General features: G+C 33.6%; 1 protein-coding gene across 5 annotated transcripts in view; it reads left to right on the top strand.

Annotated features, from left to right (window-relative positions):
* LOC129615791 (protein unc-119 homolog) overlaps window positions 1-13,171 on the top strand; it is a 103,222-nt gene that overhangs the window by 32,178 nt on the left and 57,873 nt on the right. For 4 of the 5 annotated variants that reach the window (XM_055531157.1, XM_055531156.1, XM_055531159.1 and 1 more), the window contains exon 3: window positions 10,008-10,161. The exons of the other annotated variant lie outside the window; for it this stretch is intronic. In XM_055531157.1, coding sequence (XP_055387132.1) covers window positions 10,008-10,126 — 119 coding nt within the window. In that variant the 3' untranslated portion in view covers window positions 10,127-10,161. The remainder of the gene's footprint in view (window positions 1-10,007; window positions 10,162-13,171) is intronic. 5 annotated transcript variants of the gene reach the window in all.

Genomic DNA, 13,171 nt, shown 5'->3' with positions numbered 1-13,171 from the left:
TTTAAGTTAGGTAAGGTTAGGTTAACGCGGCCTTCCGGAGCTCAGATTCCAAAGCCATTATCGCGGCCTAGCTATAAGGGCTTTGGAATCCGTTAAGATACTGACGTTGTCGGCAAATATCACACTGTCGCCAAGCCATCGTAAAACCTCCCGACCGACCACCTCTGCCTGAAAGACACTGCAGTGATCCGGTAAACGGAAGGAGAGCTCAACATCCAATTCTCAGAATGGACTCCGTCGTCAACCCTGTTGTCAAATTTGGATCCGTCTGTGTAAAAATGGACCGACCCGTCCTCGCAACAGTTTTCGTTCCGCCAGGCCTGACTCGCTGGAATCGAAGTACCAAAGTTTCTGGTAAATGAGCGCACAGGAGAAAAAGAATAAAGTGTCCCCAGTCCACAAAAACAGAAGCATGTGCTCTTTGCCACATGTTCATGTACTGCGGGTTCTCCCGTCCCAGTATGCCTAATGGCGGCAATTGGAAGGGAATCTCAAGAGCCTGAGTAGGGGTGGAACCTAACACCCAAAACACACTATTGCCATTCTTTGAATTTTGCTTATTAGTTTAAAGTTCTCAGCTGTGCGAAGCACTGCCCACCATGCCAGAGCACCATACAATAAGACCGGTCTCTCCACCGCGAAATATAGCCAATAAAACATGTTAGGTCTGAGGCCCCACCTCCTCCCGATAGCCTCTTACATGAATTAAGCGCAATAGTTGCTTTACTTACTCTCTCCCTGGCCTTTAAGCGGATTGCATTGAGTTGCGATAGAGTTACGCGCGGTATCTTCTATTTCCTACTAAAAATAAACAGCTCCGCCTTTTGTGGGCTTATAGTTAGCCCCCAGCCAAGAGCTCAGTCAGAGACGAGGCCTTTGCATTAGTCCATTCAGGCTATCAAGGTGCTTCCTGCTTGAGGAGTGCACGTGCCAACGGAGTGCTTAATACATGTACTGTCAAAGGTAGCCCTGAAGTTAAAGGTCCTATCAGGGCCCTTAGCGAGCCATGAATTGAAAACTCTGACCCCGCTTGAGTGATAGAACGCGGCCGGACATTGTTTAAAGCGCTTTCAATATCTAGGAAGGCGGCCATTGCGTACTTTTTACCGTCCAAAGACCTTTCGATATATTGTATCAAAGAGTGGAGGGCCGCTTCTGTTGAACTGCCCTTACGGCACGCATGTTGTATCGGAGATATTAACCTCGGGCTAAATTTGCTACGAATGTATGCGTCTACCAACTTTTCCAATACTTTTAATAGAAATGTGAGACTCTCTTCCAACGTGTGAGACCTTCTTCCACTCTTAGGAATAAAGGCCACCCTGGCAACATTTCACGTTTTTGGAATGTAGGTTAAGTCTCAACAGCACTCATAGATGGTCTTCAGCCAAGGAAGGATGTCCTTCATAGCGTATTGTATTTCTGCCGACACAAGGTCGTCAGGAGCTCGCCGACTTCAGGGCTCAAAGCTGCAAATTGCACGCAATATTCTTCTTTCAGAGACCACTGCCTCCGCATAGGACCCGCCATCGTAACAGATCCGAGCACACTCTCGGGGATATTTGGGAAAGTATGCAGTCAGCAGCAACTCTAAGGACTCCACAGCGGAATTGGTCTAGCCATCGCCAGGGCTAGCACGCAACTTGTCACGACTGGCTCGCTTGCCGAAACCTGCCTAAATCTGGAGACTTCTGCAGTGCTCTCAATCTTGCCCTTCAAAAATTCTTCTAAGAAGTTGTCTGAGCCTTCCTCAACCTCCTCTTGTATTCTGTGTGGTGCTCTGGTGAACTTCGCCTTGTTGAATAGAGTTCTACATTTTTCCCGAGGGCGTTTAACTTTCCGAACCACCATTGTGGTTTCTGTTTGCATCTTATATGAGTTAGAAGGCACGCAAGTCTGGAGGCGCTCTTTATGGCCTCAGTGAGCGTGCATAGCATACTGTCGAGGTCCCCGGGCGTCCTAGGATGCGAAGGAACCGCAGTCGCGAAGAGATTGCTTAACGAATCTCCGAACTCTGACCAGTCAGTCTGCCTTCGATTCCTGAAATTCAGAGTACCATTCTGCCTTGTAACGAATTCAAATTCTATACAGCGGTGATCAGAAAAGGGGTGCACTTGCTATACCTTCCGATTCCTGACCAAGCCAGTAAAAATTTGCAAGGAAAGGGTTATATCTATAACCTTCCGCCGATTTTTAGTGATAAAAGTGGGCTTTGAGTCCCTATTGCACAGTGTGAGATTAGTACTTATGATAAACTCAAAAAGTAACTCAGCTCTTGCACTAGTGTCTGAGTTCCTCCAGATCACGTGGTGTGCGTTGGCATCGCTCGCAAGGCCATTATGTATATTATAAGTACATTATAACAATCAATAATAATATTAAAGATCATAAATTATACCATATCCATATATAATCATTTATCTTGCGTAGTAAAGTAGGCTAAGACTAATGCCATATATATCTATCAGGCCTCCAAACTGAAAATGTTTTCCGAAATTTTGAATCGGAAAAAAATACAAAAACAATTTTAATATTTTATGTTTTCGAAGTATGCCGATTGAAATATTTTTTTAATTTTTTTTGTGAAATTTTTGAGTATTTTTTATGAATCTCATTTTATTTAGTATAGTTTTAAAAGCCGTCTAGATTATAATTATTACTTTTTTGCTTTTTCCTTCAATTAATTTTTAAATTCTATTCTTTATTTAAAAATTTTACTCTTTAATTCAGTACCATTTCATTTGGAAGACAAGACAGTTTGTCTGCGTTAAAAATTGCAATTTTGTTTTCTTTAATGCATTTTTCAAATGGAATTTGTCAACCGAAAAAAAATTAATCAATTTAGAGCCAAAAAATATTAATCAATTTCCATCACACAAATAAACTCCGGCGTCCCTTCCGTTTAAACTGCATATAAATCTGGAATTCATTTTTGATTTGCTCTCTGAGCTTGATGACCTGTAGATATATATGACATTAGGCATAATATAGTATTATGAGTAAATGACGATTAAGCAAAAAGTTATTGGAAAAATTTTTAGAAAATTCCAACTCTGAAACTAAAAAAATCTACAACGACTGGCATAGGGTTAGAAGGAAACTTTTATTAGCTTTAAAAATTCAAAAATTAGACGGTTCAGCATATTCCAACTTATCTTCATTACAATAGGTAGGTAATGTGATGGCAACAAATTGCATATCGGGTTTTTGGATGGGAACGCACTTTTCCATAGTAGGGAAGTATAAAAAAAACTTTTATAGCAACCTGTCGGTCTGTCGGTCTGTGTGTGCACGAGTGTATCTCCAGTTCAGCTGAACCGATTTTGATGAAATTTTACAAGTTAGTTTATATCGACTATGGCTCGGATTGATCATGTTTTGGAATATATCAGGCTTCGGCAACTGGACCTTTTAGCATATTATTAGCTTTAAGAAAATTGGATTCAAAATTTTATTTTTTTATGTAAATATCTTCCCAAGAGGGTAATGTGAAAAGGCATCTTACACAGGAGAGTAAATTGGATACTCAGGACTCCAGAATAACTGAGTTAGAGAGTCTTCGTAAGGTGTTACAAAACGAGATCTGCAAATTACAGGCAGAGAATGTAGATTTAAAAAATCTAATAAAATCTGCATCAACAGAAAAGAAAAACAAAGATGCAGAAGCTATTGTATATGAAACCGACGAGAAAAACTCGCTAAAGAAACTGACTGGATCCTAAAACAGAATAATGTAAAGAAGGGAAAAATGGAAAGGTCTCCTGAAATAAATTCAGAGAGGACAGTTAAAAAAAATAATGAAACCAGCCCTAAAATGAAGACTGAAAATCAAAAAAAGTACAAGCCTCCTCCGGTTATATTGAGCAACATTAAGAACTACTCCCACGTAGTTAAGATATTAAAAGAAGAAAGAATAAAAGTTAGGGTCAATATGATGAACATTGACCAATTAAAAATAAATGTTAAAAATAAAAATGAATACAAATTACTAACAAAAGCTATAAATAAGGCTAGACTGGAGTGGCACACGTATGAGAAGAAACTGACGAGGTCAGTTAAAGTTATGGCTAAAATTCTCCATCCATCGTGTGAGCCAGAGAGAAATAATTTGATTTGTAAATAAAATCAAAAGGAAGAAAGAAAATGGAAAATATATTTCAGTAAAACTTCCGCTCTTTATGTTATCTTTTGACCATTCGGAAGAGATAACCAAGATCTATAAATTAGAATACTTGCAGCACATGAGAGTACAAATTGAAGCTCTTAGAAGCAGCAAATCCATTCCGCAATGCAAGAGATGCCAGAGATTTGGACACACACAAAAGTTTTGCCAAATGTGCAAATTGCAATGAGGCACACCCTGCTAGCTATCGAGGTTGTTTGGTTACAAAAGAATTGCAAAATTTCACTGTTACCAATGATGTCTAATTGCAAAAAATCAAACAAAACCAAGTTAAATTTAATGAACAAAGAACTCCAAAAATAGACAGAATAACGACACCTAGCAAGGTGTTAAAGGGAGTACCGTATTCACAAGCGCTTCAAAGCAAAACCCCACAAAACTGGAAAATGAAGGAACCTGAGAACAAAACCCCACGAAGAAAAGAACTGACGCAGACATTATGCAAATGATGCATAGTATGTTGATTAGAATTGACGAGATCTCTAAAAGATTATTAAAAATAGAAAATGCATGCACTGAGGTGTATACGGGACACCAAAGAAATTAAGAAAAGATGTACGTAAATAAAGTACGTATAGTAACTTGGAATGCTAATGGTGTTTTTAATAAGAAACGTGAATTGGAGGTCTTTCTCAAAACGAGAAATATAGATATTTGTTTGATGTCGGAGACTCATTTGACATATTATACGGGCTTTAAAATAAAAGGCTATAATTGCTATAAAGCGGTACATCCGAGCAATCAGCCAAAAGGAGGTAGTGCTATACTAATAAAAGAAAGTATAGAACATAATGAAGAATTCAAGATAGAAACGGTTGAAATTCAGCTTATTTCGATAAAAATTAAATCGATTAAACAGGACTTTAGTGTTGGTGCTGTATACTGTCCAACCAAATTGCAGCATTAAGAAAAATACTTTTAAAGATCTCCTGTACAAGCATGGACACAGATATCTAACAGGAGGTGACTATAATGCCAAACATACAGATTGGGGTTATAGAATCACCTCAACTAGAGGAAGAGAGCTAAGAAAAGCTATGCAAAAGCTAGGTTGTTGCTATCACTCCACTGGCACTCCTGCTTATTGGCCTACTGACACTAACAAGATTCCTGATGTTATTGACTTTTTTATAACCACAAAAAAATCAGAAAACTTTCTAAGCCTTGAAGATAACTATGATTTTAATTCGGATCACTCTGCTGTCATATTAAAACTAATTGAAAAAATTACATAAGTTTGGGCGAGCTTTAAATACAAAATAATAAACAATATTGACGTAAATATTAATATACAATCAAGAGAACAATTAGATGTGGAGTTAGAAGGATTTATTAAAATCATACAAAAAGCTGCATGGAACAATACAAAAATGTCAAAATACAAATCGACAGCAAATAGCTATCCTGGAGAAATAAGTGACTTAGTAGGTGAAAAGAGAAGGGCCAGACGTAGATGGCAACGTTCGCGTCACCCTGATGATAAAACTGTTTTAAACAGACTTTCTCAGGTGCTTAAAAGGAAAATCCAAGATTTTAAATCGGCAACATACGAAAATTATATAAAGAACTCGTCAGGTACGAAGGAAACGAACTATTCCTTATGGGAGGCGGCAAAGAGCAAAAAGAGAACGATTAGGCACGCTCCGCCACTGATGAAAGCAAATGGCAGTTGGGCGAGGAGCAATATAGAGAAGGCCAAATTGTTTGCTCACCACTTGGAAAACATATTCACGCCAAACGGAATAACCTCCGATGTAAGTTTGGTAGAATCTATTGCAAATGAAGCAGACAGCATAGCTCCACTTACTCAATTAGAAATTGCGGAAGATCCCTAAGGTTGAAAAAATCGCCAGGTTTTGATCTTATTACTGCGGAAGTACTGAGAGAGCAACCAGACGAGGCATTGGAACATCTGACAAAAATCATGAATGCAGCTATGGATTTTTGGTATGTTCCTTGTGGTTGGAAAGTCGCGGAGGTAATTATGGTGCAAAAGCCCGAGAAATCCTTGAGGGAAACAAAGTATTACAGGCCCATTTCACTGTTACCAATGATGTCTAAGCTTTTTGAATAGCTGCTATTAAAGAAATTGAAGCCAATAATAGAAAATAGGGACCTAATACCGAACCATCAATTTAGTTTTAGAAGAAACCATTCTACAATAGATCAGGTCCATAGAATAACGAATTTATAGAAAAAAGCTTGAAAAAAAGGGAAATCTGCTCTTCTATGTTTCTAGACGTAGCAAAGGCATCCGACAAGGTATGGCACAAAGGCCTTATACTTAAGTTAGGGAAAATGTTACCACTGTCATGTTGGGCCCAACGTTGTATCTGCTTTACACGAGTGATTTGCCACAAATAGAAAATGTTACGATGGCCACTTTTGCTGACGATACTGCAATATTGGGAGTAGAGCAAACATTGACGATTCGACAAAAATATTACAGGAGGCAATTAACAAAATAACCCAGTGGACTAGAGATTAGAGGGTGAAGTTGAACGAAGCAAAATCGGTTCACATAAACTTCGCCAATCGGAAAATAGTGAATCCACCACAAATTAACGTAAATGGAACGAATGTAGCGATCCATAACTCAGCAAAATATCTAGGAATGACCTTAGATGTCAATTTAAGGTGGAAAGAGCATATAAAGAAGAAACACATAGAATTAGAAAATAAATATAGAGAAAATTATTGCAGGTGATTTTTTAGGGTAGGAGTCACGCTCCCTTACTGTCGAAGAAAAAAGGCAGATAGAGCCGTCCTTCTGCATCTTTCGAGATTTTTTCACCCATTCAAATGTAAATATCATATGAAGTTACTAAAAACAATGAGTTCAAAAAATTTTTTTTCAAAAAGAATTCTTATTATATATGTGTTTACTATTTTTGTTTACCTAAAAAACAAAACAAAGTACCGAAAACCTATTTTGTTACCTAAAGTTCATTATTTTAGCTTATAAGAACATGAAATTTCATTTTGTTATTTAAAAAAGAAATAAAACAATTTCTGTATAATATAATTTGTGTTTAATCGTTTTTTATTTTCCAAACATCCCAAATCACCATAAACATTTCTAAATAATACGAGAATACCTAATATAACAATATATTTCTTTACAAAAAGTACGATGATCCATTTTGAATACACCGTATTTATGGATTAGTAAATTGTGTATTACGAAGTCTTGGGAATAAAGATGCCTGTGGTATTACGCAAACTTATATAAGGATGTGTGACGGTACGTACATTTGCGTACATATCCTAATTATGTGAATATTTTAATCATAAACTGCTATAATGTACGAGACATGTTAAAATTTTTGTATTTGTGTCTATTGATTATTGTACAAAAAATTAACTATGGTATTCTTTAGTCCATATATAAATTTTGTACGGGAAGGCTGCGTCGCTGTGCGGTAAAATAATTTCTTTGCTGTTTAAAATTTAATTTTAATTTAAATTTAGTGAATTTTTCGTGTTATTAAATAAAATGAAGATTTATAATACATATATATAAATAAATTTTTTCTTTTGTCTGTCGTATTTTGTATGAAACAAAGACGGATTTTGAAAAAATAGTGTTAAGATTTATTTCAAAAGAAAAATCAATTAACAAATTAGTAAGATTTGGTGTACTTTTAAAGTTTTATTTGTATTTAAATAAAATATAATAGTATATTTGATTACGTCCATGTAAGTAGAAATGCCCCGAAAGTGTTGCCAGGTTGGATGCAGAAGCAATAGTCTACGAGAAAAGGAGAACGTAAATGCTATACCTAAATTTACTTTGCCAAAGAACGAAGTCATCAGGGACAAAATAATTTAATCAAGTACCTACTAATGTTAAGATTTTAACAATTTAAATAAGTATATAATTTAATCTCTTATAAAAGAAATTTGCAAAACTTTGTTAATTTAATTGAATACATAGGTACGTTTATATAATAAAAAAATCTGATGTGGTCAGCACATAACCGACCGCATTGTGTATTGTCTAGTTAAAAAAAAGTGTTACAGAATATTATAAAAATGTCTGTTAAATACTTCTTTTCAATTTTTAGGACATTAGTAGGCTTATAGTTAACATACTTAGAAAAATGTAAATTTGGCTCTTAGTAGAGTTTCGCTTTGTGCTTCCCGAATTCCCTGAAATGCTCGCCAGTTAGTTTCGGTAACAATAAGAACTCAAATATCAAATTCAAGAAATTCCATCAATTTGTTCTGTGGATATGGTGAAAAATGTAAAATCGGCCCGCAAATCAGTTCTCGAGCCCTGATGTTTCCAAAAAAGTTATATGTTTATTGCCTTAATATGAGGAATTCATATATTAAATTTCAATGAAATCGGTTGATTATTTCTCTTTATATGCACAAAAGTGTATGTTTGGCCCGTAGTAAACGTCTAGTTGCCGATGCCTGATCTTTCCAAAAAAGTTACATGTTCATTGTTTTAATACGGGGAATTCATATATTAAATTTCAATGAAATCGGTTGATTATTTCTCTTTATATACACAAAAATGTATATTTGGCCCGTAGTAAACGTCTAGTTGCCGATGCCTGATTTCTTCCAAAACATACGAATTTTTGCGGATGGTCGAGCTGGGCTTATATATAAAATTTCAAGTAAATCGGTTGAATACTTTCTTCGAAATGTTCAAAAATGTAAAACAGGCCCGCTAAAAAGTGCAGTTCCCGAGGCCTGATATATACCAAAAGTTGATCGATCCGTGCCATGGTGGAAACAAACTTACATATAAAATTTCATCAAAATCGGTTCAGCCGAACTTGAGATACACGCGTGCACACACAGACCGACAGACCGACAGACCGACAGGTTGCTAAAAATAGTTTATTTACACTTCCCTACTATGGAGAAGTACGTTCCCACCGAAAACTCGATATGCAAAATTTGTTGCCATCACATAACCTACCTATTGTTTACACAATACGGTCGGTAATGAATTGCTTTTCTCATCAAATATTACTAGTTTTAAGAAATATTGATTAAAAATTTTATTTTTTTATGTAAATATGTCAAGCAGTTTTTCAAAAACAACTTTGTTATGTATTTATTATTTTGGTTTTAACTGAAAAATATTTTGTTACCTGTAATTTATTATAATGTTATTTGTTACCTGTAATAAGTAACTAGTTTGTAAGAAGAAGAAATTTAATTTTGTTAATATTAAAATGAAATAAAATAATTTCTGCATATTTTTTGTATTTAATCGTTTTTTATTTTACAAACATCCCAAATCACCATATGAACATTTCTAATTTATTCGAAAATACCTAGTATAAAATATATTTCTTAACAAAGAGTACGATGAAACACCGTATAAATGGATTCAATACACCGTATAAATGGATTAGTAAATTGTGTATTGTCAAGTCTTATATAAAGATGTCTGTGAATGCATACAAACATACCAAAATAAAACAAAACAAGCCAAACACACAAAAGCAAAAAAAATTCTTAAAAAGTGAGAAAAAATTAAAGAAAGAGAGTGAGAATAAGAAAATAAACACAAAAGACTAAAATTGTTTTTATGTTCAAGCAATGTTTGGTATCTCAGAATTGATTTTTTAAGCTGAAATTTATCTTGTTGGTACATCTTTGTATTTTTAATGTCTTTGAATAAACGTGTAGATAACGCTTGAACTTGTCTTATTCGTTCATTAAAGATTAAATTGACTTATATAATTTTATATACGTATTTTTTATTAATATTGATTTTGTATATCGATATTTTTTTGCATTATGTACATATTTTTAAATTTAGTTTTTGAATATAATTTTAATTTTTTTCATTTAGTTACAGACATGATAGCAAGTCCATTTGAAACTCGATCAGATAGTTTTTATTTTGTTGAAGATCGTCTGATAATGCACAACAAAGCTGACTATGCATATGATGGAGGATTGTTGGTCTGAAGTCTAAATATTTAATCTTAACCTTGTACGCCACTGTAAGTTTAAATAAACTACAAAAATTATATAAAAGACATCCAAACTGATGTTAATTTTTGGTAATCTGAAATATGAGGAAAATTAAAATTTTCAGTTATGTAATCTAACAATTCTCAGGGCAAAAGAAACAAAATAAGTAACGAAGAATAAACTTTTGTGATACGTTTTCCTTAATAAGATTAAATGAAAAAGTGAGTGTCAAACACTAATATAAAGAATAGCTCACATAAATATTTTTATTTAACGTATACACTATGTATAGCAAATATATGTTGTAGGTTTAAAATATTACATTGCATATTTAGAATTTTAAAGAATAGCTTCTTTGACCGACACAATTCTGACTTCAATGATTTTACAAATTGGGTTATGTTTGCAATTGGCTAACTCGATGGTACTTCAAGAAAGTTTTCTTCAAAATAGTTTTTTTCATCAATTTTCATTAATACTTCCAAATATTTTCTTTTTATTTGCCAAGTTTGTTGTCATCAGACAGTTTTGATAATTTATTCGATTTAAGTAGAAAAACTCAAATGTTATTGCCAAAACGCCGCTTTGCTAAAACCGAATTAAAGATAAGACAAAAAAAATTGATGTGGTCAGCACATAACCGACGGCAATGTGTATTGTTTAGTTAAGTGAAAGTGTTACCGAATATTATAAAGATGCTGTTAACATGTTCCCGCCGGCTTGTACCATAAATGGTACATTGAGGGCTGTCCCATAGGTCGGCTTGTACCATTTATGGTACATACACAATTGTCCCATCGGGCGGCATGTACCATTAATGGTACAATGAAAGAAATCAATTTTATATCTATTTTTTGCTAATAAAAAGAAACAAAAATTTGCAAATGATCTTAGTTAAAACTATTTAAGCGGCTTAAATAAAAACATATATATTAGTTAGTGTAGTTCATTACATTAAAAAAAATTATTTATTTTCATGAGTCTTATTGAAGCAAGGTAAGCACAAATGTGGTTTGTCTTCACAAGCACTACAAAATGTTGTCACTCTTTTAGCTTTTTTTGCAGCTATAGAAGAACCCTTTTCCTGAGATAAATTTTTATAACACTACCTACATTCATTTCTGTACCCATAGTGGATATTCTAATTGGTTGTAATAAAAATAGCAAATAATTAAAATAAAATTTTGTAATAACTTATATATTACTTTCATAAAAATCTCACAATAAAGAGCACAATAACTATAAGTTCTCGTTATCAAAAATCAAATAAAGATATTAAATATTAGCGCGATTACTTTAAAATTGCATGTAGCAGGTTTCATCAGTGACTTTGTTCTGAACGTAATCGCATATCTCTCATTGAGAGAAAGTCACAACAGCGCAGCGCCGTCCGATGAAACAAACTAGGATTTACAGCGCCGTCAGATGGCGAGAAATACAAATTAGGCCGCCGGCGTGAACGTGTTAAATACTTCTTTCCAATTTTTAATATAGTTAACATTCTTACAAAAATGTAATTTGGCTCTTAGTAGAATTTCCCTTTTTCACCAGTTGATTTTGGTGGCAACTAGAACTCAAATATCAAATTTCAAGAAATTCCATCAATTCGTTCCGCAGATATGGAAAAAATGTAAAATTAGCCATCAGATAAGTTTAGGACCCTTTATATTTCCAAAAAATTTATGTGTTCATTGCTTTAATACGAAGAATTTAAATATTAAATTTCAATGAAATCGGTTGATTATTTCTCTTTATGTACGCAAAAATTTATATTTGGCCCGTGGTAAACGTCCAGTTGCTGACGCCTAATTTCTTCCAAAAGTTAAGAGGTTTTGCGGACGGTCGAGAGCAGCTTATATATAAAATTTCAAGTAAATCTATTGAATATTTTCTTCATAATGATCAAAAATGTAAAACCGGCCCGGTAAAAAGTGTAACTCGCGATGCCTTACATGTCCCAAGAGTTGACCAATCCGTGCCACAGTCGAAATAAACTTACACATAAAATTTCATCAAAATCGGTTCAGCCGAACTTGAGATACACGCGACTAATGTACTTTTTATTTTATTTAAAGAAAAAAATTCAATTTTTTACTTTTCTGATTTTGTTTTTATTTTATTCCTTTTTTCTCTCTTTTTATTAATAAAATAATTGTACATAGAATTTTGATTTTACACTTTTATTATAATTTTTACACTACACTTTTATTCTAATTCTTGCTTAAGCAAAAATTTAGGTGAACTGCACTGTTTTACAAACTGACTACAATTAAATTTTTGTTTTCTAAAAACGAACAGTTGCGTTGGATCAAATTTGCTTAGTATGCATTTTTAATATAAAATATTCCATGTGTAATTTAAATCATATTTTAATAAACAACTCGCAACGTGGTTAAATTACTCACGTTGTCTAAGCATTATAAATTGTCTCGGTTATTATATATAACTCTCCCTTCGTTAGGGTTAAGATTCTTCTGAATCTTCTTGTTGAAATTTGGTCCATCGCAATTGCTTTTACAATAAAACAAGATTATTACAATAGTTATTATCAGCATCATTATTATTATTGCTGTTAGTGTAATGAGATAAGTTGACAATGAATTTTTATTGTTTCTTAATTCAATAATTTGATTTAAATTTTTTTTTGTTTCTAATATAATATCATTGAAAGAACAAGATTGGTTAAAAGCTTTATAATTTAAATTTGGGATTATAAATTTATTTTTTGTTTCTTTAATATCATTAATAAATGTTTGGTTGTTTATGTTTATAGTACAGTTATAAAATTTTACGAAGTAATTACCATTTAAAACAATCTTTCTCTCGTCACAATTTGATGTTAAAATTACATTTTTTGCAAGTTCAACTATCATACTACTATCGTCGATACTAATTATTTTAAAGCTACAATTTTTTATTGTCCTACAATTTTTGTTCTGTACACAATGGTCTAATTCGTTCAATTGGTGAAGTGCTTTAGTTTCCTCATATTGGTAAAGTTCGTTATGAAATTCCAAGGTTTTTGTTATTGAAGTATCT

The sequence above is a fragment of the Condylostylus longicornis genome, unplaced genomic scaffold (assembly GCF_029603195.1).
Source record: "Condylostylus longicornis isolate FDR11 unplaced genomic scaffold, ASM2960319v2 ptg000147l, whole genome shotgun sequence".
Classification (NCBI taxonomy): Eukaryota; Metazoa; Arthropoda; class Insecta; order Diptera; family Dolichopodidae; genus Condylostylus; species Condylostylus longicornis.
The sequence above is the reverse complement of the archived record's forward strand: the minus strand, read 5'-3'. Positions and strand labels throughout refer to the sequence as shown.